Source organism: Hemitrygon akajei, unplaced genomic scaffold (genome assembly GCF_048418815.1).
Source record: "Hemitrygon akajei unplaced genomic scaffold, sHemAka1.3 Scf000054, whole genome shotgun sequence".
Lineage (NCBI taxonomy): Eukaryota > Metazoa > Chordata > Chondrichthyes > Myliobatiformes > Dasyatidae > Hemitrygon > Hemitrygon akajei.
In genome coordinates, this window is record NW_027331940.1 from 4,455,707 (window position 1) to 4,481,229 (window position 25,523).

General features: G+C 48.9%; 1 protein-coding gene and 2 non-coding genes across 3 annotated transcripts in view; 1 reads left to right on the forward strand and 2 right to left on the reverse strand.

Annotated features, from left to right (window-relative positions):
* Positions 1 to 263: 263 nt before the first annotated feature.
* trnas-gcu (transfer RNA serine (anticodon GCU)) lies at positions 264 to 345 on the reverse strand. Its single transcript has one exon. It is a non-coding gene; the product is annotated as a tRNA-Ser (tRNA).
* Positions 346 to 2,620: 2,275 nt separating this feature from the next.
* trnar-ucg (transfer RNA arginine (anticodon UCG)) lies at positions 2,621 to 2,709 on the forward strand. The gene is given in 2 exon segments: positions 2,621 to 2,657; positions 2,674 to 2,709. It is a non-coding gene; the product is annotated as a tRNA-Arg (tRNA).
* Positions 2,710 to 5,213: 2,504 nt separating this feature from the next.
* Positions 5,214 to 25,523, reverse strand: part of LOC140721352 (NACHT, LRR and PYD domains-containing protein 3-like) — a 69,198-nt gene continuing 48,888 nt past the window's right edge. The window contains exons 9-14 of the mRNA XM_073036192.1: positions 23,035 to 23,121; positions 18,349 to 18,519; positions 14,792 to 14,962; positions 11,585 to 11,643; positions 11,094 to 11,194; positions 5,214 to 5,567 (exon numbers count right to left, since the gene is read on the reverse strand). Coding sequence (XP_072892293.1) covers positions 5,214 to 5,567; positions 11,094 to 11,194; positions 11,585 to 11,643; positions 14,792 to 14,962; positions 18,349 to 18,519; positions 23,035 to 23,121 — 943 coding nt within the window. The remainder of the gene's footprint in view (positions 5,568 to 11,093; positions 11,195 to 11,584; positions 11,644 to 14,791; positions 14,963 to 18,348; positions 18,520 to 23,034; positions 23,122 to 25,523) is intronic.

The window sequence follows — 25,523 nt, forward strand, 5'->3', positions numbered from 1 at the left end:
GTGATTGACAGTTCCATAATCAGTAAGAGGGTCACGTGTGACGAGGAGAAGGTAGGAGATTGGGGTTGAGAGGGATAATGTATCAGCCATTCCCGATGGTCTCAACGGTCTAATTCCTTTCCTAATGCTATTGTTTTATGGGCAAATTTGGAGACAACTTCTAATTGTGAACATTATTTTTCATGACTCACAAAACAAACTATCTGGTAAACACTGTAGATCTGGATGTTTTCCAACCGATGGCTCCTCAGATACAGAGGTCGCGACGAGGGTGGGATTCGAACCCACGCGCGCAGAGCACAATGGATTAGCAGTCCATCGCCTTAACCTGTAGGCCACATCGTCTGTTCTTCTATCTCTTCTGTTCCAAAGTTATGAACTTCTTCACAGCACGTAAAATCTCCGCTTATGTTCTACACATTTGTTTTCAGATTCCACCTCTATTTAGTTTGCCTGTAATGCTTATTGGAATTCATGGACATGGGGAAGGAAGGCTTACGGAGATAGATGCTAACCACAGCAAAAACAGAACTAGCTATTACTGGCATTTCAGCCGCTACCGCCGTGCTATGCCAGATTGATCGATTCAGTGCTCTGTAACTCTGAGAAACAGCGTGTTTCGAGCTGTACGGTGAGATAGCACTGTATCGAAGTAAATATACGTCTAGTGGCTTATTTATCATGTTGTCTGACTTCAAGAAAACGGATATTATAGTTAATTCTCATCCGGCTCCAAAATAAACGGCTTTTCGTGTATTGGCAATTGTAAGAATCCGATAGCTACTAAACTAGAGAAACACTGAAGCGCACCCAGCACTGCCTGAGGCAGCAGATCCCAATGTCCTAACCTTCACCGACACAAACGCAGGCCGGTCGGTTCTGGCGTCTGCAAGTGCTGGCTGAAATATAGAAGAAGATAGCACGCCTCTCTATCAATGACGAATTCATTTTATTGGACCATTTTCGTTTATTCCAATCCCAGAATATAAGACCGCCTCAAAAGTCTGTGGCGTGCGTCTTTACGGATGGCTTTTTTTGGTAAGAGAAACAGTGAAACAGAATATTACATTTAAACGAAAGTTGCAAAATTTAGTGATATTAACAACCGTAGTCGAATGTTCATCTGGGATGAAAACACTGCGTTTTAAAATTACGTTTAGATCGGTCAGCAGATGAGTCATCGCGCGGAAATGCCTGACGGCAATTCGCACGTTTCGCATTTCTTGCAGAAGACGATCGTGTGGCCTAATGGGTAAGGCGTCTGAATTCGAAGTCATCAGAAGATTGCAGGTTCGAGTCCGATCACGGTCGTTTTACCAACCTGACTGTTTTGGTTCCATTCTGTCACCCACTCTCTGCAGCACATTTGCCTCATGTGAAACAACTGCACGCACGGGGATTAACCAGATTACTCCGCCCTGCTGGGAAACGGAGCGAAATATCACGTCTTCATTATACGCAACATATAATGTTATGTGTCGCGTCTGTGATGTACTTCTACAAAAACTTACATACACAACGCGTTGAAGCTTCTCAAACTTTCGGGACGAGCTGATGTTTGGGAGGTGATATGTACTTCACATTGACCTCCATTTCCGACCCTACCTTTTCTGAACGAATTTTCAACCCCGCACTGATAATCACTTCTCCCGTCTCGAAATCCTCCTCTAATTCTTGGACAACCCGATCTAATTCTCTGCCTCCCCGGACGTTTTCATCTCTACTTGCCGACGAGACATTATCCGGCTCTACGTTACATCACTTACTCCTCGTCGAATTTGATTCTCTCCGAACGCACTTTCCACCTTCCACACTCTCAATGTACCATCGAACAGCAAGCAAAGGGGTTGCTGTTTTAATGTGGCGGACTATCGCCTATCTTGTAGAGACCAGGCAGTAGCTTTCAGACACCTCCACCTACACGGAGAGGGAGATACATCAATGGGAAGGGATAGCTGGAGAATGACAGACCGACAGACCAACTCAAACGGGATCTTCTGTAAACCCCAGAGAGCTAACCTGCGATTTCGTTTCCCTAACTCATCCGAGGTCATCTCTGTCTGTCTGTCTGCCTCTCTCTCTCTCTCTCTCTCTCTCTCTCTCTCTCTCTCTCTCTCTCTCTCTCTCTCTCTCCTCTCTCTCTCTCTCTCTCTCCCCCCTCCCACCACCCCTGTATCTCTCCATCTCTCTCCGTTTCTCCCTTCCTCTTCCGTTCCCCTTCTGGCTGGTAGACTTTTTGTGCTGGGTACCATTGACAACCGCTCCCCAGAAATTGTCAAATGAATGGCATCGACCCTGATCGTCCACTCACTCCTGGCCCTGCTTATGCAATCCTAATTGGGATTCCAATCCCAGAGTATAACGCCGCCGCTAAAGTCAGTGACGTGTGCTTTTGAGAATTCCTTTCTGTGTGACAGAAAGAGATAATTGAATTTAAATGAAGAGCCCAAAGCCAGAATGAATGTAGAGATATTGAAAACAATGGCTGAATGTTCACCTGGGATGAAAACACTGCCTGCCAGTACTTTTAGCTCGGTTGGGAAATCAGTCTACACGTGGGAAACTACTTGCAGCAGTCAGCAAGTTCCCCATTTCCCCCCTGACATTTCTCCTGCAATAGGACCGTGTGGCCTAATGGATAAGGCGTCTGACTTCGGTGCTTGATTGGAAGTCATCAGAAGATTACAGGTTCGAGTCCTGTCACGGTCGTTTTGCCAAACTGGCGGATTCGGTTCCATTCTGTCTGTCACTCCCTGCAACATGGTTGTCTCAATTCCGCGTGGGGATTAATCGGGTACACCACCCTCGGGGAAAAGGTAATGCCTCGTCTTCGTTGTAAGCAACCTATAATAGTATGTGTCTAGTCTTTGCAGTATTTCTGAAAGCACTTTCATAAACAATTCCTTGGGGCTTCTCAGTGCTCTCCATCAACTGACTAATATTCTCTGGCCGTGACCGTCTCATTTTCTCTATGGATGTCCAGTTCCCCCCATCAAAAGGGCCTTAAAGCTCTCCACTTATTTCACAAAATATAAAAAAAAAACAATTCCCCTCGTCACCACCATCCTCCGTCTGGCAGAACCGGTCCTCACCTCAACAGTTTGTCCTCCAGCTCCTCCCACTTACTCTAAGTTCAATGGGTATCCATGGAACTCGCATAGGACCCAGATACGTCTGCATTTTCGTAAAACAGTCCATGTACCAAACCTTCCCCGGTAATGCACCCCAACGCTCCCACCGCTACGTCGACCAATGCATTGCTGCCGCTTCCTGCAGTCGTGCTGAGCTTGACAATTGCATCAGCTTTGTCTGCAACTTCCACCCTGCCCCACGTCTCACTCCATGCAAGTAAGTCAAAAGGAAGGAGAAACCAGAGGTCCATGAGCCAGTCCTCTTCGGAGGACGAGAGAGGGTCAGCAACTTTAAATTTGTGGGTGCAACTATTTCAGGGATCTGTCCTGGACCCATCACGTGCAATTGTTAAGAAAGCACGACGGCGCCTCTGTTTTCTTAGGAGTTTGCGGAAATTCGGCATGGCTTCATTCAATGCCTTTGAATGTGAGTTCCTACAGTCTGTGGTGGGTTCGGCCCAGTACATATCCGGTAAAGCTCTCTCACCTTTGGGCACATCTCTCTTTGGGGACTTTGCTATTGCTTATTTGGTGGGTGGTGGGCGCTGATGCTTTTTCCTGAAACGTGGCGGGGGGGGGGGGTGCTTACTGTTGCATGCTCTGCTTTATTATTTCCCTCAACCCCCATTTTCCTGCCTTCTGCCGTAACCTTTGACACCCTGACTGATCAGAAAACTACCAACTTTAGCTTTATAAACAGCCAATGACTCCGCCTCTGCAGCCGTCCATAGCAATGGGTTCCACAGACTCACCACTGAGATGGCAGAAATTTCTCCTCATCTTTCTTCTAAAGGGAAGCCCTTGTATTCTGAGGCAGTGCCGTCTGATCCTAGACTTTCCCCACTATGTGAATTATTTCCACCACATCCACACTCTCAAAGTCTCTCAATATTCTGTAATTTTTAGTGATATCACCCAACATTTATCAAACGCTTCCCGCACGTTAACCCTTTAATTTCGGGATAATTGCCGTGTGCTTTCCCGGGCACCTTTCCAATGGCCGTGCATCCTTCCTTAGATAAGGTGATCGAAATTGCTCATTATCCCCGATGTGCTGTCTGATTATATTAAGCCTCAGCATTTAATTTTGTAGTCCATACAAAATGAATGCTGACGTCTCATACACGAGGAAATCTGCAGATGCTGGAAATTCAAACTGACGAAGGGTCTCGGCCCGAAATGTTGACAGCGCTTCTCCTTATCGATGCTGCCCGGCCCGCTGTGTTCCACCGACATTTTGTGTGTGTTGTTATCTGGAGAATGGACGTCAGGACGAAGGGTCTCGGCCCGAAGTGTCGACAGTGCTTCTGCTTATTGATGCTGGCTGGCCCGCTGTGTCCCACCGGCATTTTGTGTGTGTTGTTGTCTGGAGAAGGGAAGATCTGATTGGGGAAAGAGGTAAAAAGCTGAAGAACAACACACAAAATGCTGGTGGACGTCAGGACGAAGGGTCTCGGCCCGAAGTGTCGACAGTGCTTCTCCTTATCGATACTGCCCGGCCCGCTGTGTCCCACCGGCATTTTGTGTGTGTTGTTGTCTGGAGAAGGGAAGATCTGATTGGGGAAAGAGGTAAAAAGCTGGAGAACAACACACAAAATGCTGGTGGACGTCAGGACGAAGGGTCTCGGCCCGAAATGTCGACAGTGCTTCTCCTTATCGATGCTGCCTGGCCCGTTGTGTTCCACGAACATTTTGTGTGTGTTCTTGTTTGCTCACATAGCACACCGGCTGATTTGATGTATATGGGGACGGCAGCCTGTAAGATTTTGAAGATGTTCATGATGACGTCAGTACTCTGGCGTGCACACTGCCTGAGCAGTCGGCCTGGGATTTTGACTGACCCGGCAGCTTTATGGGGACCGGCTGCGTGCAGAGTCGTTCCTATGTCTACCGGTGCTGCAGACAGCGGCTGCCAATCTGTTAGACTCCATGTTCATGTGAGTTTGCTCTCTGCGGAATCCATCTCACGTTCGGTACCACTGCTACCGACAGCGTCTGCTCACCTGTAAGGCGTTATCTCGACGGGGACTGGCTCTCTGCAGATTTGCTCTCGTCTCTGCCGCTGCTGCAGATAGCGGCTGCTCAGCTGGGAAGTGTTATGTTGACGGGGACTGGCTCTCTGCAGATTTGCTCTCGTCTCTGCCGCTGCTGCAGATAGCGGCTGCTCAGCTGGAAAGTGTTATGTTGACGGGGACTGGCTCTCTGCAGATTTGTTCTCGTCTCTGCTGCTGCTACAGAGAGCGGCTGTTCAGCAGGGAAGTGTTCTGTTGCATCCCTCGAAGCGTGCATCGCATTTCCTTGAGATATTCGGTAGGGAGGCCGACCTGTAAGACTTTGTGTTTTTGTGGTTTTGCTCTCTGCAGAGTCCTTCTCATCACTCTCACTGCTGCAGACCCTCATGATATAAAACATCTCGTTAATCCACCCCTCAGCGTCCTGTGCAGCAGGGAGACATCTGTCAGTTTACGCAACCTCGCCTTATAACTCAAACCGGGTGTTCCAGGTAACATTCTTATGAAACGTTCCCGGTATGCTTTCCAGTCTAATGCCTTGTCTACGTGTATAACCGGTTACAACGAATATGCTTCCACAGGCTTGGTTCATCCAATACTACGAATTCGCCAGCACCCTGCCATTTACTATGCAAGAATTGCCTTGCCTTAACTTTACAAAGCCCAGCATCTTGTCAAGTTAAATTCCCCCTGCCATTCGTTGGCCCCTTTCTAAGTTGGTAAATTTAGAAATTTGTAAATACATTTACATGAATGTAACATGATTCACTTTTTCTGCTCGACTATTTAAAACTTCATTATAAACAAAGAGGAAGGCAAATAATAACTTAATTCGTCAGTACCACTGAACATGGAAGATTACACACAGAAAAATGCCCTTTGTCCCACCTTGTCTGTACTGAACGACACCAATCGAAATAGTTCATGGGGACATCTGAATAAAAATATATGAACACGCAGCAGCAGCTATTCAGTAAGGACCCGGTTGATATGATCGTGACCCGCATTCCCCATTCCCTCACGCACACCCGCCGCCGCCATTGCTCTTCACCCCAGTTCATATCAACAGGCAAGACGGAGTGCCTTTTCCTTGGGTGTATGGAGGGGGGCGGGGTGCATTCGGTCCCGGAACGTCGTTCCGTGTATCAAACTGAGCAGAAAAGACCTGAGAGCTGCCATATTCCCGCGACATGACGGCAGAATCCCGATCTCACATCCATTCTATTATGTACTGTTAGCCAGAGACTCATTCCACCGATATGCAACTCTGAGCGTCAAAGGAAGTCATTCCTGCCTGTGGCCATCAAACTTTACAACTCCTCCGTCGGAGTTTCAGACATCCTGAGCTAATAGGCTGGTCCTGGACTTATTTTTCCACTTGGCATGATTAACATTATTATTATTTAATTATTTATGGATTTACATTGCTATAATCTTCACTACTCTTGGTAGGTGCGGCTGTAACGAAACCCAATTTCCCTCGGGATCAATAATGACTGTCTGGCTGTCTGGCTGTCTGTCTGACTATTGCCAGCCATTAGCCATGATTTGTTCTCAGGTAGATATTGTTAATAACGGTGACGTCATCAATACCCTTCAGAGATCTCGCATATTCATCGATGTTGATCTGTCCGTCGTAGGTAGCCGCCTCTCTGAACATGATCCAGTCCGTGGTTACAAAACCGCCCCGAAATGCCGGGGTTCCTCCCTCTGGTCAGGTTTGTATCTCCCTCTGAACTCGTTTGACTAGTTTCATCAGTGGTTGATATGCAGGAATCTGCATAACCGATAACATGTCAGAGAGGCAGACACAGTGCCACAGACCCGGCCACTGTGGCTTTTCTCTGTTAGATCACCGCCCCACAACAGTGTCCAAAGTGGTGAAGGGTCTGGCCACAGGGATACTCTGCACTGGCTCGTTAACCCCTTTCCTCTTCCTGATGGTCACCCAGTTTCATGTGTCCTGCACCTTGGGTGTAACTAACACTTTGTTTGTGCTAGCTGCCTCCCCTCAGCCTCCCGATTTATCCGGAGTTAATCCAGTTCCAGTTCCAGCTCCGTAACGCGGTTTGTTAGAAGCAGCAGCCGGATGCACCTCTGGCAGTTGTAGTCATCAGGAACACTGGAGGTCTCCCTGCCTCCCGACATTGGTGAAGAGGAGTATTCAACTATCCTGCCTGGACTCTCAGTTGTCCTAACTGATCAGATGTAGCTTACCTCGAGATTTTATTTACTTTCTATCTATCTATCTATCTATCTATCTATCTATCTATCTATCTATCTATCTATCTATCTATCTATCTATCTATCTATCTATCTATCTATCTATCTATCTATCTGTCTGTCTGTCTGTTTGTTTGTTTGTTTGTTTATTTATTTATCTATCTATTTCTTTCTTTCTTTCTCTGAAGTCTCTCTTCGTTGAAGCCCCAAAAATCTAAAGCCTGAAGATCACCACTCTCACTCGTTCCACTCAGACTGTGGCCACTGCGACAATACACAGACACTGAATTATTTGTACATACTGCTATAGAGTTTTATAAAGTTGCAACGTAACTTCCTGGCTTTTTAATTCAGTGCCTCGACTAACAAAGGCAACCATGCCATTCGCATCCTTAACCACCTTATCAATCTCTGTAGGTATATTCAGGGAGCTGCGAACTTGTAAATCAATATCCTTCTGCTCATCAACACAGTTCAGGGTCTTGCATTAGACAGTGTACTGTCTCTTTACATTTGACCCACCGAGGTGCCGAGGAGAGCGTCCAGAGGAGGTAAACAAGGATGATTCCAGGAATGAAAGGGTTATCATACGATGAACGTTTGATGGCTTAGCGTCTGTACTCACTGAAATTCAGAAAGATGAGGGAGATCTCATTGACTGAACTGATAGCAACGTACTGCCCTCTACTGTGCCTATTGTCTTGTTCATTATTTATTGTAAAGCCTGCACAGTTTTGTGCACTTTATGCAGTCCAGGGTAGATCTGCAATCTGGTGTATTTATTTTTTTTTTGCGTTGTTTAACGTAGTTCAGTGTAGTTTTTGTATTGTTTCATGTTGCACCTGAAAAGTGTTGTCTCGTTTTTCCTGTGTACTGTACCAGCAGTTATGATCGAAATGACCATAAAAGGTGACTTGACTTGACACTAGTCGGATGCTGAAAGGACTAGAGCGAGTAGATGTGGAAAAGATGTTTCCCATGGAGGGAGAGTCCAGCACAAAAGGGCACAGACTCAGGATAGAGGGGAGAACTTTCAAAACAGAGATTCGGAAAATGTCTTTAGCCAAAGGGTGGTGAATTTGGGGAATTTCTTGCCACGGGCAGCTGTGCAAGACAGGTCGTTGGGTGTATTTAAGGCAGAGGTTGATCGCTTCTTGATCGGACATGGCATCAAAGGTTACGGGGAGAAGGCTGGGAACTGGGGTTGAGGAGGAGAAAGAAAGGATTAACCATTTTGAATGGTGGAGCAGACTTGATGGCCGGGTGGCCTAATTCTGCTCCTCTGTCTGATGGTCTTATGATCATCAATAATCAAATCTCACTGAGTTTTCTCAGGTCCTCTTGAATTTATTGCCAAGTGCACAAGTACGGGAAGGTACAGGGACAGAGAAACACTGACTTATGGCAGCATCACAGCCAAGTACATTCAGATAACACACGGAACATAAATTATACAATTCTCTGTCAGTGACAATATTGAAATATGTTTTAGGAGCAGAACAACAGGGGATGAGCGGTAACACATGTCAGTAACAATATGGGAACATACGTTTTACATAATTTACAATAGATGAATATACATCCATGTCGTAATCAATATATAAATATATTTGTGTCATGATCAATATGTTAATATACATTTAGCGTCAATAACAGAATTGGAAATGTTGAATTTCGTCCCTCAGCCAAATACGACACAGATTGGGAAGCCACATCTGGGGATTCGGGGTTAGAACCAACATCCACCCAGATTCCCACCTCTTCCTGGGACACCCCCGCATCCACATTCTCTGCCCGCTTGGGGGAACATTCCCTTCTCCTCTTCAAGCCGGAGGACCACACAGGTGCGGGATTCACCGACGGAGCGGTACTCTCCGCTTCCATCACCCCGTCCGACTGTGCACATTCCCGAGCCTCCCGCTCCACTTCGGGCAAATGGGCGTGAGCTCTACGGTCTCGGGGGCTGACTTCTTAAAGTGTTTGGATTTCTTCCTCACTTTCCTTCCCCGCACAGGCTCCGCCCCGTCCCTCGCCTGAACCTCCCTGCACGTAGCCTCAGGATCACCCGCCTGATCCACAGGGGTAGGAGCAGAGACTGGAACAGACGTGGGAATACGGACAGGGGTAGAGACAGGGTCAGGGGTAGGAGCAGAGACTGGAACAGACGTAGGAATAGGGACAGGGTAGAGACGGGGCAGGGGCAGGAGCAGGGGCCGGCACAGGTGTAGGAATGGGGACAGGGGTAGAGACAGGGTCAGGGGCCGGCACAGGTGTAGGAATGGGGACAGGGGTAGAGACAGGGTCAGGGGCCGGCACAGGTGTAGGAATGGGGACAGGGATAGAGACAGGGTCAGGGGCCGGCACAGGGGTAGGAACAGGGACAGGGGTAGAGACAGGGTCAGGGGCCGGCACAGGGGTAGGAATAGGGACAGGGGTAGAGGCAGGGTCAGGGGCCGGCACAGTTGTAGGAATGGGGACAGGGGTAGAGACAGGGTCAGGGGCCGGCACAGGGGTAGGAATAGGGACAGGGATAGAGACAGGGTCAGGGGCCGGCACAGGGGTAGGAATGGGGACAGGGGTAGAGACAGGGTCAGGGGCCGGCACAGGGGTAGGAATAGGGACAGGGATAGAGACAGGGTCAGGGGCCGGCACAGGTGTAGGAATAGGGACAGGGATAGAGACAGGGTCAGGGGCCGGCACAGGTGTAGAAATATGGACAGCGGTAGAGACAGGGTCAGGGGCCGGCACAGGGGTAGGAATGGGGACAGGGATAGAGACAGGGTCAGGGGCCGGCACAGGTGTAGGAATGGGGACAGGGGTAGAGACAGGGTCAGGGGCCAGCACAGGGGTAGGAATGGGGACAGGGGTAGAGACAGGGTCAGGGGCCGGCACAGGTGTAGGAATAGGGACAGGGGTAGAGACAGGGTCAGGGGCCAGCACAGGTGTAGGAATGGGGACGGGGTAGAGACAGGGTCAGGGGCCGGCACAGGGGTAGGAATGGGGACAGGGGTAGAGACAGGGTCAGGGGCCAGCACAGGGGTAGGAATGGGGACAGGGGTAGAGACAGGGTCAGGGGCCGGCACAGGTGTAGGAATAGGGACAGGGGTAGAGACAGGGTCAGGGGCCAGCACAGGTGTAGGAATGGGGACAGGGGTAGAGACAGGGTCAGGGGCCGGCACAGGTGTAGGAATAGGGACAGGGGTAGAGACAGGGTCAGGGGCCGGCACAGGTGTAGGAATAGGGACAGGGATAGAGACAGGGTCAGGGGCCGGCACAGGTGTAGGAATAGGGGCAGGGGTAGAGACAGGGTCAGGGGCCGGCACAGGTGTAGGAATAGGGACAGGGGTAGAGACAGGGTCAGGGGCCGGCACAGGGGTAGGAATAGGGACAGGGGTAGAGACAGGGTCAGGGGCCGGCACAGGTGTAGGAGCAGGAATGGGATCGGGGCAGAGCTAGCAGGGGCACTAGTTCCCGAAGTGGACTCCCTGGGTTTTCGGGTACTAGGACAGTCCCTCCGAAAGTGCCCCACCTCCCCGCACGCATGGCACTGTGGGTGCTCAGAGCTCCAATACACCTGATAATCTACCCCCTCGTGCCGGACAGTAAACCGGCCCTCAACTTCGTCCCCCTTTTCCAGCTGCATGAATACCTGTCGCTGGAAAGAGATTACGGTATGGAGGGTGCGCCTCCTGAATTTGTGCCTGATGGCAGTTATTTCTGACCGTACTTGCCCCAAGCGGGCCAGTGCGGGAAGCAGGTCCTCACTGGGGATGAAAGGCCTTACGTTACCGAGGACGATGCGTTGCGTGGGAGCTGTCACCAGCTCATCTGTAAAAAGATGTTTTCCCCCGTGATCCCCCTACTGAGGGCCCGATGCACCAACTCATCATTCCTCAGGTAAAACACCGCCTTCCCGAACTCTTTCTCAGTGGCCAAAACACCATTCTCCCCAACAAGTCCTCCATAGCCTCCGCGCACTTTTCCAGGGTAGTTCCAGGAGGCAAAATACATTCCACTTTCTCCGACCGAAACAGGACGTTGTCCGAGGCTGGAGAGGCAGCCGCCTTTGCATAACTCCCCGAAGGCCTGCGACTCACTGTAGACCAGTCCGGCATGTTACCTCTGTGTCCGAATCGAGAATGATACAGTGGTGGTGCTGCTTATAAAGTCCTGGAGCGAGTTGAGTGACTGGCCGGAAAAGTTTGTACTCGGCAGTACCTTGCTGGCTCAGTGCCAGAAATTCCAACGCCAGGAAAGGTTCCGTTAGTCCTGCAGAACTGTGAGAGGTCGAGACATCTCAAACGATGCTTCCGCTCCTACACCGAACGTGCGTCACGACGGTAAAGTTAGAAGGAGGTTGTCCCGATGTTAAGGGGGGAACAACGGCGTTTGTCTCTGGTTTTTCGAGCTAGTCGGATTCCTGGCGAGTTGCCAGCGGCGGCTGGGTGCTACACAGTTCGCAGCCGTCAACGAACCCCGTCCAAACTGGCAGTAAAACTCCAAACGAAGCTTCCACGCTAAACCAGCCGCTCACAGACGTATCGAACCACCGAAGTATCTCACGAACTTAATACAGCAGTTTTCCCTCGATTTCTCTCAGCACATTCAGAACAACTCAACGCTGTGTCTGATCCCGGGAGTCTGTGATGGGATGGGATGGAGGGAGATCAGCTCAGTGTCTGACCCCGGGAATTTGTGATGGGACGGTGTGGAGGGAGGATCAATCTGTAACTGATCCCAGGAGTGTGTGATGTGACGGTATGGAGGGAGCTTCACTCTGTGTCTGACCCGGGGAGTGTGTAATGGGTTGGTGTGGACGAGATTCACTCTGTGTCTGACCCGGGAGTGTGTGATAGGATGATGTAGATTGAGCTTCACCCCAGTGCTCAACGCCGGTAATCTATCCCCCATCGCTTTTTTACTCAGGACCTCAGTGAAATCGGGGGCAGTTAGTTACGATGGAGGTTGGTGGAGATGAGATCCTGGGCACCCAGACTCTGCAAGTTCGACATCGCTCAGCCTCAAGCTGAGACGCTGCTGTACCAATGTGAGGAGATCAGAGCCATTATAACCATATAACAATTACAGCACGGAAACAGGCCATCTCAGCCCTTCTAGTCCGTGCCGAATGCTTACTCTCACCGAGTCCCACCGACCCGCACTCAGCCCATAAACCTCCATTCCTTTCCTGTCCATATTCCTATGCAATTTTTTTTAATGACAATATTGAACCTGCCTCTTCCACTTCTACTGGAAGCTCGTTTCACACAGTTACCACTCTCTGAGTAAAGAAGTTACCCCTCATGTTACCCCTAAACTTTTGCCACCTAAATCTCAGCTCATGTCCTCTTGTTTGAATCTCCCCTACTCTCAATGCAAAAAGCCTATCCACGTCAACTCTGTCTATCCCCCTCATAATTTTAAGTACCTCTATCAAATCCCCCCTCAACCTTCTTCGCTCCAATGAATAAAACCCTACTTGTTCAAACTTTCTCTGTAATTTAGGTGCTGAGACCCAGGTAAAATTCCAGTAAACCTTCTCTGTACTCTCTGTTTTGATGACATCTTTCCTATAATTCGATGACCAGAACTTTACACTATACTCCAAATTTGGCCTCACCAATGCCTTGTACGATTTTAACATTACATTTCAGCTCCTAGACTCAATGCTCTGATTTATAAAGGCTAGCATACCATAAGCTTTCTTCACCACCCTATCCACATGAGATTCCACATTCAGGGAACTATGCACCATTATTCCTAGATCACTCTGTTCTACTGCATTCCCCAATGCCCTACCATTTACCATGTATTATTTCAGTTCACCGGGTGCAGGGGGCAGCAGTAACCCCAGGTCACTGTTTCTCCTCTAATGAGACCAAAGTCAGACACCAAGACATTAAGTTACAGCGGTTTATTGATATCATCATGACAAATGTAAATCGACTCAGTCACAGTCACACACAATTAACTGACCGGCGACAACGAGTGACAGTTTGAATAATCAGTCCCGTTTCTCACCGTCACGCTGCATCGGGGAACCGTTGATTATAAAATCACACTTCAGGGCCGTGTCCGGGATCACTGCAGATCCAGGGTCACTGCCGAGGGATTTGTCAATTTAACATCATTATATCGGCCAGACTACCGAATGCACCGTCCTCAGCAAAGGGAGCAAAAGGATTCTCTCCCGGGATAATCCCACCCCGGGACACCGGTGTCCCAGACTGAGCCCCGGACACCGGGCATTTCCTGTCTGGGTCATTCTCCGGGTGTCACGTGGTAGTCTCGATCACGCACATCCGGCGGAAGCTGCCCCGCCGGACAACAGGCGGAAACACGTCACTGCTGGAACGCTCCGAGCGACACACAGAGCGAGACCCGAGCCGGTTCTGTTAAAACCATTGGGAATCACCCCCGGCGCGCGGCCATTAAAGGTAAGGGCGGGAGTTAAAGGGGAGGGCGGGAAATCAGCAAAAATTTCCACATCCCGCGGGAGGGGATGTTCACACATACAGATGTTCACAGGAACACTCTCAGTCCGGGTCTGACTCCCTGTAGAGATCTCAGTTCCTTCCTCCCGGTCTCACTGAACTGATTCCTCCGCAGCCTGAAACAGATGGGAGAATAAAGATGAAATAAACAGATTACACAACAGTGTCAGTAACAGGGGATTGGGAATAATGTTTCAACAACACTCACAGACAAATATCACCAGAAAACCCGCGGATCCGCTGATAATTTATCAGTTTGAACATTAACACAAACACTCACAGGATCAGCTCCAGACTCGGGAGGGTCAGTATGAGGTGGCGGAGAGCAGGGACAGATCGGTCTGTCAGAGAGTTTTCATTCAGGTCCAGTTCCGTCAGTGATGGGCTTGTACTGAGAGCGGAGACGAGATCCTCGGCACCAGAATCTGTGAGACCGACACGTTTCAGCCTGGAGATGAGAGAGAGTGAGGGTGAAGGACACAGAGAGACAGGAGACGGTACAAATCCCCAGTGTTTATCAGTAACACAATTACTGATCACATTAATGTTCAGTGTCAGACACCCAGTGACTGTTAACACAATCTCCCACAGTCTGGTACTTACCCCAGTTTCCGTATTTTAAACTCCAGGTTCCTCAGAGCCGCAGACACCAGTTTCACTCCTGAATCTCCCAGTTTATTATCACTCAGGTTCAGCTCCGTCAGTGATGGTTTTGTACTGAGAGCGGAGACGAGATCCTCGGCACCAGAATCTGTGAGACCGACACTCTCCAGCCTGGAGATGAGAGAGAGAGTGAGGGTGAAGGACACAGAGAGACAGGAGATGGTAGAAATCCCCAGTGTTTATCAGTAACACAATTATTGATCACATTAATGTTCAGTGTCAGACACCCAGTGACTGTAAACACAATCTCCCACAGTCTGGTACTTACCGCACTTTCCGTATTTTACACTCCGGGTTCCGCAGAGCCACAGACACCAGTTTCACTCCTGGATCTCCCAGTTTATTACCACTCAGGTCCAGCTCTGTCAGTGATGGGTTTGTACGAAGAGTGGAGACGAGATCCTCGGCACCAGAATCTGTGAGACCGACACTCTCCAGCCTGGAGATGAGAGAGAGTGAGGGTGAAGGACACAGAGAGACAGGAGACGGTACAACTGTGCAAGTCGGCCAGTGAGAAGAGCGAGAAGAGTTTAAAAGGAAGACAGATTTACAGAGCGAGTGTCAGAGGAGCGGGAGACAGAGTAGGAAGGCTTTGGCTCAATGGGGCTTCGGCGATAAAGGGTCGAGGCGAGGTAGGTTATCTGTTTACAATACAGACAGAGAGTATGTGTGTGAGGCTGGTTTTCTGTGCTGGGTGTCAGATGTGGGAGATCCTGGAGACTCCCAGCCTCCTGGACGGCAACATCTACACCCGATGTGTCGAGCTGCAGCTCCTTAGGGATCGAGTTAGGGAACTGGAGCTGCAGCTCGATGACATTCGTCTGGTCAGGGAGAGCGAGGAGGTGATAGAGAGGAGTTACAGGCAGGTGGTCACACCGGGGCCACGGGAGTCTGAAGTAGTGGGTCACAGTGAGGAGAGGGAAGGGCAAGAAGCAGGCACTAGAGAGCAAGAAGGAGATACTAGAGAGTACCCCAGTGGCTGTACCCCTTATCAATAAGTACTCCTGATCATGTGCTGCTCGAGGGAAGGACGGCCTAAGGGGGGGGGGGGGGGGGGAGAAGCAACAGTGGCCATGTCTCTGGCCCTGTGGTTCAGAAGGAAGAGGATGGCAGTAGTGATAGGGGATTCTGTAGTTAGCAGGTCAGACCGGCGATTCTTTGGCTGCAGGAATGAAACACATGAAGACGGTAGTTTGCCTCCCAGGTGCCAGGGTCCGGGATTTTCTGATCACGTGCAAGATATCCTGCAGTGGGCGGGAGAACAGCCAAAGGTCGTGGTACATATTGGTACAAATGACATCGGCAGGAAAAGGGAAGAGGTCCTGAAAACAGACTACAGGGCGTTAGGATGTAAGTTCAGAAAAAGGAAAGCACAGGTAGTAACCTCGGGATTACTGCCTGTGCAACAAGACAGTGAGAATAGGAATAGGATGAGGTTAAGGATAAACGTGTGGCTGAGGGATTGGAGCAGGAGGGAGGGATTCAGATTAATGGATCATTGGAACCTCTTTTGGAGCAGGTGTGACCTGCACAAAAATGACGGGTTGCACTTGAATCCCAGGGGACCAATATCCTGGCAGCAAGGTTTCCTAAGCCTACAGGGGAGAGTTTAAACTAGAATTGCTGGGGGTGGGAAATGAACTGATGTGACGGAGGAGAGGAAGGTTGGCTCACAAATAGAGAAAATTTGGAGAGAATGCGAAAGGGAGGATAGGCAGGAGATAGAGAAGGGACACATTCTGTCCAATCATTTGAGATGTGTCTATTTTAATACAAGGAGTATGATGAATAAAGCGGATGAGCTTCGAGTGTGGATCAGCTCTTGGAGCTATGATGTTGTGGCCATTACAGAGACTAGGATGGTGCAGGGGCAGGAATGGTTACTTCGAGTGCCAGGCTTTAGATGTTTCAGAAAGGACAGCGAGGGAGGCAAAAGAGGTGGGGGTGTGGCACTGCTGATCAGGGATAGTGTCACGGCTCCAGAAAAGGAGGAAGTCATGGAGCGGTTATCTATGGAGTCTCTGTGGGTGGAAGTTAGGAACAGGAAGGGGCCAATAACTCTACTGGGTGTTTTGTATAGACCACCCAACAGTAACAGGGACATCAAGGAACAGATAGGGAGACAAATTCTGGAAAGGAGTAATAATAACAGGGTTGTTGAATTGTGAGATTTTAATCTCCCAAATATTGATTGGCATCTCCCTAGAGTGAGGGGGTTAGATGGGGTGGAGTTTGTTAGGTCTGTTCAGGAAGGTTTCTTGACGCAATATGTAGATAAGCCTACAAGAGGAGAGGCTGTACTTGATCTGGTATTGGGAAATGAACCTGGTCAGGGGTCAGGTCTCTCAGTGGGACAGCATTTTGGAGATAGTGATCACAATTCTATTTGTTTTACCATAGCCTTTAGAGAGGGATAGGATCATGCAAGTTAGGGAAACCTTTAATAGGAGTAAGAGGAACTATGAGGCTATCAGGCTGGAACTTGTAAGCATAAATTGGAAACTGATGTCCTCAGGGAAACGGACAGAAGAAATGGAGAAAATGTTCAGGGGATATTTCCGTGGGGTTCTGAGTAGGTACGTTCCAATGAGACATGGAAAGGACGGTAGGGTACAAGATCCGTGGTGTACAAAGGCCGTTGTAAATCTAGTCCAGAAGACAAGAAGAGCTTATGAAAGGTTCAAAAAATGAGGTAATGATATGAATCTTGGAAGATTATGCTAGCAGGAAGGAGCTTAAGAATGAAATCAGGAGAGCTAGAAGGGGCCATGAGAAGGCCTTGGTGGACAGGATTAAGGAAAACCCCAAATCATTCTGCAAGTATGTGAAGAGCAAGAGGATAAGATGTGAGAGAATAGGACCAAACTGGTGTAACAATGGAAAAGTGTGTATGGAACCGGAAGAAATAGCGGAGGTATTTAATGAATCATTCACTTCAGTATTCACGATGGAAAAGGATCTTGGGGATCGTATGGATGACTTGTAGCGGACTGCAAAGCTTGAGAATGTAGATATTAAGAAAGAGGATGTGCTGGAGCTTTTGGAAAGCATCAAGTTGGATAAGTCACCGGGAGATGGCGGGATGTACCCCAGGCTACTGTGGGAAGTGCAGGAGGAGATTGCTGAGCCTCTGGAAATGATCTTTATATCATCACTGAGGATGGGAGAGGTTCCGGAGGATTGGAGTGTTGCGGATGTTGTTCCCTTATTCAAGAAAGGGAGTAGGGATAGCTTAGGATATTACAGCCTAGGGAGTCTTACTTCAGTGGTTGGTAAGTTGATGGAGAAGATCCTGAGAGGCAGGAATTATGAACATCTGGAGATGCAAAATATGATTAGGAATAGACAGTATGGCTTTGTCAAAGGTAGGTCGTGCCTTACGAGCCTGAAGGGCCAGTATTGTGCTCTATATTTTCTATATTTCTTTGTTTCTACTGATCACAGTAATATTCAGTGTCAGACATCCAGTGACTGAAAACACAATCTCGTATAGTCTGGTATTTACTCCAGTTTCTATATTTTACACCCCGCATTCCTCAGAGCAGCAGACACCCGTTTCACTCCTGAATCACTCAGCTTATTCTCACCCATGTTCAGATGGGTCAGTGATGGGTTTGTACTGACAGCGGAGATAAGATCCTCGGCACCAAAATCTGTGAGACCGACACCCCACAACTGGGAGATGAGTGAGGGTGAAGGACACAGAGAGACAGGAGATGGTACAAATCCCCAGTGTTTATCAGTTACACAATTACTGATCATTTTCATGTTCAGTGTCAGACACCCAGTGACTGTAAACACATTCTCCCACTGTCTGGTACTTACCACAGTTTCTGTATTTTACACTCTGGGTTCCTCAGAGCCACAGACACCAGTTTCACTCCTGAATCTCCCAGTTTATTACCACTCAGGTCCAGCTCTGTCAGTGATGCGTTTGCATTGACAGTGGAGGCGATATCCTCGGCACCAGAATCTGTGAGACCGACACGTTTCAGCCTGGAGATGAGAGAGAGTGAGGGTGAAGGACACAGAGAGACAGGAGACGGTACAAATCCCCAGTGATTATCAGTAACACAATTACTGATTATTTTCTTAAGCACGACTGCGCAAGTTGGCCAGTGAGAACAGCGAGAAGAGTTTAAAAGGAAGACAGATTTACAGAGCGAGTGTCAGAGGAGCGGGAGACAGAGTAGGAAGGCTTTGGCTCAACGGGGCTTCGGCGATAAAGGGTCGAGGCGAGGTAGGTTATCTGTTTACAATACAGACAGAGAGTATGTGTGTGAGGCTGGTTTTCTGTGCTCGGTGTCAGATGTTGGAGATCTTGGAGACTCCCAGCCTCCTGGACGGCAACATCTACACCCGATGTGTCGAGCTGCAGCTCCTTAGGGATCGAGTTAGGGAACTGGAGATGCAGCTCGATGGCCTTCGTCTGGTCAGGGAGAGCGAGGAGGTGATAGAGAGGAGTCACAGGCAGGTGGTCACACTGGGGCCACGGGAGACTGAAGAAGTGGGTCACAGTCAGGAGAGGGAAGGGCAAGAGTCAGGTACTAGAGAGTACCCCTGTGGCTGTACCCCTTGACAATAAGTGCTCCTGTTCGAGTACTGCTGGAGGGAGCAACAACAGCTAAACCTCTGGCACTGAGTCTGGCCCTGTGGCTCAGGAGGGCAGGGAAAGGAAGAGGGAGGCAGCAGAGATAGGGGACTATAGTCAGGGGGTCAGACAGATGATTCTGTGGTGGCAGGAAAGAAACTCGGATGGTAGTTTGCCTCCCAGGTGCCAGGGTCCAGGATTTTCTGTTCACGTCCAAGTTATCCTGCAGTGTGAGGGAGAATAACCAGAGGTCGTGGTAAATATTGGTACCAGTGACATAGGTAGGAATAGGGAAGAGGTCCTGAAAACAGAGTACAGGGTGTTCAGAAGTAATTTGAGAAGCAGGTCCTCAAAAGGTAGTGATCTCGGATTCAGATTTCTAGATCATTGGGTCCTCTTTTGGAGCAGGTGTGACCTGTACAAAAGTGATGGGTTGCAGTTGAATCCCAGGGGGACCAATATCCTGGCAGCAAGGCTACTGGGGAGAGTTTAAACTAGAATTGCTGGGGGGGATGGAACTAAATTGATGTGATGGTGGAGAGGGAGGTTGGCTCACAATTAGAGAGAATTTGGGGACAGTGTGAAAGGGAGGATACGCAGGTGATAGAGAAGGGAGGCACTCAGTCCGATGGTTTGAGATGTGTCTATTTTAATGCAAGGAGTATGATGAATAAAACGGATGAGCTTAGAGCATGGATCAGCTCTCGGAGCTATGATGTGGAAGCCATTACAGAGTCTTGGATGGTGCAGGGGCAGGAATGGCTACTTCAAGTGTCAGGATTTAATTGTTTCAGAAAGGACAGGGAGGGAGGCAAAAGAGGTGGGGACCTGGCACTGTTGATCAGGCTGTGTCATGGCTACAGAAAAGGAGGACGTCATGGAGGGGTTGTCTACGGCGTCTCAGTGGGTGGAAGTTAGGAACAGGAAGGGGTCAATAACTCTACTGTGTGTTTTGCATAGACCACCCAATGGTAACAGGGACATGGAGGAGCAGATAGGGAGACAGATTCTGGAAAGAAGTAACAATAACAGGGTTGTTGAGGTGTGAGATTTTAACTTCCCAAATATTGATCGACAGCTCTCTAGAGTGAGGGGTTTAGATGGGGTGGAATTTGTTAGGTTTGTTCAGGAAGGATTCTTGACGCAATATGTAGATAAGCCTACAAGAGGGGAGGCTGTACTTGATCTGGTATTGGGAAATGAACCTGGTCAGGGGTCAAGTCTCTCAGTGGGAGAACATTTTGGAGATAGTGATCACAATTCTATCTCTTTTACCATGGCATTAGAGAGGGATAGGAACAGGCAAGTTAGGGAAACAGTTAATTGGAGTAAGGAGAACTATAAGGCTTTCAGGCTGGAACTTGTAAGCATAAATTGGAAACAGACGTTCTCAGGGAAACATACCGAAGAAATGTAGAAAATGTTCAGGGAATATTTGTGTGGGGTTCTGAGTAGGTACGTTCCAATGAGACATGGAAAGGATGGTAGGGTACAAGATGCATGGTGTACAAAAGCCGTTGTAAATCTAGTCAAGAAGAAAAGAAGAGCTTACGAAAGGTTCAAAAAATGAGGTAATGATATGAATCTGGAAGATTATGGCTAGCAGGAAGGAGCTTAAAAATGAAATCAGGAGAGCTAGAAGGGGCCATGAGAAGGCCTTGGCGGACAGGATTAAGGAAAACCTCAAAGCATTCTGCAAGTATGTGAAGAGCAAGAGGATAAGATGTGAGAGAATAGGACCAAACTGGTGTGTCAATGGAAAAGTGTGTATGGAACCGGAGGAAATAGCAGACGTATTTAATAAACCATTTGCTTCGGTATTCATAACGGAAAAGGATCTTGGCAATTGTAGGGATGAATTGCAGTGGACTGAAAAGCTTGAGAATATAGATATTCAGAAAGAGGATGTGGTGGAGCTTTTGGAAAGCATCACGTTGGATAAGTCACCGGGACCGGAAGAGATGTGCACCAGGCTACTGCTGGAAGTGAGGGAGGGGATTGCTGAGCCTCTGGCAATGATCTTTGCATCATCAATGAGGACGTGAGTGGTTCTGGAGGATTGGAGGGATGCGAATGTCGTTCACTTATTCAAGAAGGGGAGTAGGGATAGCCCAGGAAATTATAGGCTAGGGAGTCTTACTTCAGCGGTTGTTAAGTTGATGGAGAAAATCCTAAGAGGTAGGATTTATGAACATCTGGAGAGGCAAAATATGATTAGGAATATTCAGCATGACTTTGTCAAAGGCCTGAATGATTTTTTTGAGGATGTGACTAAACAAATTGATGAAGGTAGAGCAGTAGATGTAATGTATATGGATTTCAGCAAGGCATTTGATAAGGTATCCCATGCAAGGCTTATTGAGAAAGTGAGGAGGCATGGGATCCAAGGGGACATTGCTTTGTGGATCCAGAACTGGCTTGCCCACAGAAGGCAAAGAGTGGTTGTAGATGGGTCATATTCTGCATGGAAGTTGGTGAACAGTGGAGTGCCTCAGGGATCTGTTCTGGGACCCCGAGTCTTTGTGATTTTTATAAATTACCTGGATGAGGAAGTGGAGGGTAGTGTTAGTAAGTTTGCTGATGACACAAAGGTTGGGGGTGTTGTGGATAGAGTGGACGGCTGTCAGAGTTCACAACGGGACACCGAAAGGATGCAAAACTGGGCTGAGAAGCTGCAAATGGAGTTCAACCCAGATAAGTGTGAAGTGGTTCATTTTGGTAGGTCAAATATGCTGGTAGAATATAGTATTAATGGTAAGAGTCTTGGCAGTGTGGAGGATCAGAGGAATCTTGGGGTCCGAGTACATAGGACACTCAAAGCTGCTATGCAGGTTGACTCTGTAGTTAAAAAGGCACACGGTGTATTGGGCTTCATCAGTCATGGGATTGAGTTTAAGAGTCGAGAGGTAATGTTTAAGAGTTGAGAGGTTATGAGGGGGATAGATCGAGTTGACGTGGAAAGGCTTTGTCCATTGAGAGTAGGGGAGATTCAAACAACAGGACATGATTTGAGAGTAAGGGGGCAAAAGTTTAAGGGTAACACGAGGGAGTATTTCTTTACTCAGAGAGTGGTGGCTGTGTGGAATGAGCTTCCAGTAGAAGTGGTAGAGGCAGGTTCGGTATTGTCATTTAAAGTAAAATTGCATAGGAATATGGACAGGAAAGGAATGGAGGGTTATGGGCTGAGTGCGGGCCAGTGGGACTAGGTGATTGTAAGCGTTCGGCACGGACTACAAGGGCCAAGATGACCTGTTTCCATGCTGTTATGGTTATATGTTGCAGCTATATAGGACCCTGATCAGAACCCACTTGGAGTACTGTGCTCAATTCTGGTTGTCTCACTATAGGAAGGACATGGAAACCATAGAAAGGGTGCAGAGGAGATTTCCAAGGATGTTGCCTGGATTGGGGAGCATGCCTTATGAAAATAGGTTGAGTGAGCTCGGCCTTTTCTCTTGGAGTGACAGAGGATGAGAGGTGATTTGATAGAGGTGTACAAGATAATGAGAGGCATTGATAATGTGGATATTCAGAGGCTTTTCCCCAGGGCTGAAATGGCTAACATGAGAGGGCATAGTTTTAAGGTGCTTGGAAGTAGGTACAGAGGAGAGGTCAGGGGTAAGTTTTTTTACACAGAGAGTGGTGAGTGCGTGGAATGGGCTGCTGGCGGCGGTGGTGGAGGCGGAAATGATCGGATCTTTAAACTCCTGGATGGCTACATGGAGCTTAGAAATATGGAGGGCTATGGGTAAAACCGATGTAATTCTAAGGTAGTGACATGTTCAGCACAGCTTTGTGGGCCGAAGGGCCTGTATTGCCCTGTATGTTTTCTATGTTTCTTTGTTTCTACTGATCACATTAATGTTCAGTGTCAGACACCCAGTGACTGTAAACACAATCTCCCACAGTCTGGTACTTACCACAGTTTCTGTATTTTACACTCCGAGTTCCTCAGAGACGCAGACATCAGTTTCACTCCTGAATCTCCCAGCTGGTTCCCCCCAAGTCTAAACACAAACAGAAATTGATGAATAAAGTGATTCAAACCGTGGGTCTGGGGGATTTTCTCTCACTCGGATATTTCAGGAAACATTAAACTCTTCAGTAAATACTGGTCGGAGTTCCCATCACTGTCAATGTCCCTCACTGCCCAGCTCCAGCGTATTCACCAAATGTCGGTAATTTAGTCTGTCGGTGTGACCCTGTAAACTCCACATATTCTCTCTCATTTCCAGATGGCTAAACGAAATGTTCCTGTCAGAAATGCAGAAATGTCAATTGGACACAGTGAAATAGACCCACCCGAGGTAAAGGGATGGGGAAGAGAGATCCAACAAGAAGAGTCGGGGATGGGAACAGAGGCCCCACACGAGAAAGGGTGATGGTGAATAGAGATCCCACAGGAGGAAGGGGATGGGGATGAGAGATCCCACAGGAGGAAGGGGATGGGGAAGAGAGATCCCACAGGAAGTGGGGGGATGGGAACAGACCCCACAGGCAGAAGGTGGATGGGGAAAAGAGATCCCAGAGGAGGAAGGCGGATGGGGAAGAGAGATCCCACTGGAGGAAGGGAGATAAGAAAGACAGATGCTACAGGAAGAGGGGAATGGGAACAGAGGCCCAACAGCAGGAAGGGGGATGGTGAAGAGAGAGCCCACAGATGGAAGGGGGATTGGGAAGAGAGATCCCATAGATGGAAGGGAGAAGGGGAGGAGATAGATCCCTGAAGAGGAAGGAAGATGTGGAAGAGAGATCCCAAAAGAAGATTGGAGGATGGGGAACAGATATCCCACAGGAATATGTGGGATGGGTAAGAGAGATCCCACAGGAAGAAAGCCGGATGGGGAAGAGATATCCCACAGGAGGAAGGTGGATGGTAAAGAGAGATCCCACGGGAGGAAGGGGGATGGGTAAGACAGATGCCACAGGAAGAGGGGAATGGGAATAGAGGCCCAACAACAGGAAGGGGGATTGCGAAGAGAGAGCCCACAGGAGGAGGTCGGATGGACGAGTGATCTAAAAGCAGGAAGGGGTATGTGGAAGGGAGATCCCACAAGAAGAATCGGGGGATGGGAACAGAGGCACCATAGGCGAAGGTGGATGGCGAAAGAGATCCCAGAGGAAGAAGGCAGATGGGGAAGAATGATCCCACTGGAGGAACTGGGATGGGGAAGAAAGATTCCCACAGGATGAAAGGGAGTGGGGAAGATAAATGCCACAGGAGGAAAGGGATATGGGAGAGACATCCCACAGAAAGAAGAGGGATGGGGAAGAGCGACCCCACGGGAAGAGGAGGGATGGGGAAGAGAGATCATACAGGTGGAAGGGGGAAGAGTAGGAGAGTTACCTCAAGAGGAATGGGGATGGGAAAGAGAGATTCCACAGAAAGAGAGGACATGGAACAGAGGACCCACAGGAGGAAGGGGGATGAGGAAGGGAGATCCCACAGGCAGAAGCGGGATGTGTAAGTGAGATCCCACAGGCAAAAGGGGGATGGGGAAGTGAGATCCCACAGGAGGAAGCGGGATGGGAAAGTGAGATCCCACAAGAAGAAAGGGGGTGAGGAAGTTTAACCCCACAGGAGTAAGGAGATGGGGAAGAGAGATTCCACAGAAGGAAGTCGGACGGACAAGTGATCCCAAAGGAGGAATGCCGATGGGAAAGAGAGATCCCACCGGGGGAAGAGAGATCCCACAGGAGGAAAGGAAAGGGGAAGATAGATCCCAGAGGAGAAAGAGGGATGGGGAAGAGAGATCCTAAAGGGTGATAATGAACAGAGATTCCACAGGATGAAGGGGGATGGGGAAGAGGGATCCCACAGGAGGAAGGGAGATGAGGCAGAGTGATCCCTCTGGAGGAAGGGGGATGGGGAAGAGAGATGCCACTGGAGGAAGGGAGGTGGAAAAGACAGATGCCACAGGAAGAGGGGAATTGGTACAGAGGCCCAAAAGCAGAAAGTGGGATGTGGAAGTGAGAGCCCACAGGAAGAAGGGGGTGGGGAAGAGATAGATCCCTGAAGAGGAAGGAAGATATGGAAGAGAGATCCCAAAAGAAGAGTGGGGGTTTGGAACAGAGGCCCCACCCGAGACAGGGTGATGGTGAATAGAGAACTCACAGGAGGATGGGGGACGGGGAGGAGAGATCCCACAGGAGGAAGGGGTTTGGGGAAGAGAGATCAAACAGGAAGAAGGGGGTTGGGGAAGAGAGATCCCACAGGAGGAAGGGGGATGGGGAAGAGAGATCCCACAGGAGGAAGGGGGATGGGGAAGAGAGATCCCACAGGAGGATGGGGATGGGGAAGAGCGATCCCACAGGAGAATATGAGATGGACGAGTGATCCCAAAAGAGGAAGGGTGATGGGAAAGGGATATCCCACAGCAGGAAGGGGGATGGGGAAGAGAGATCCCAC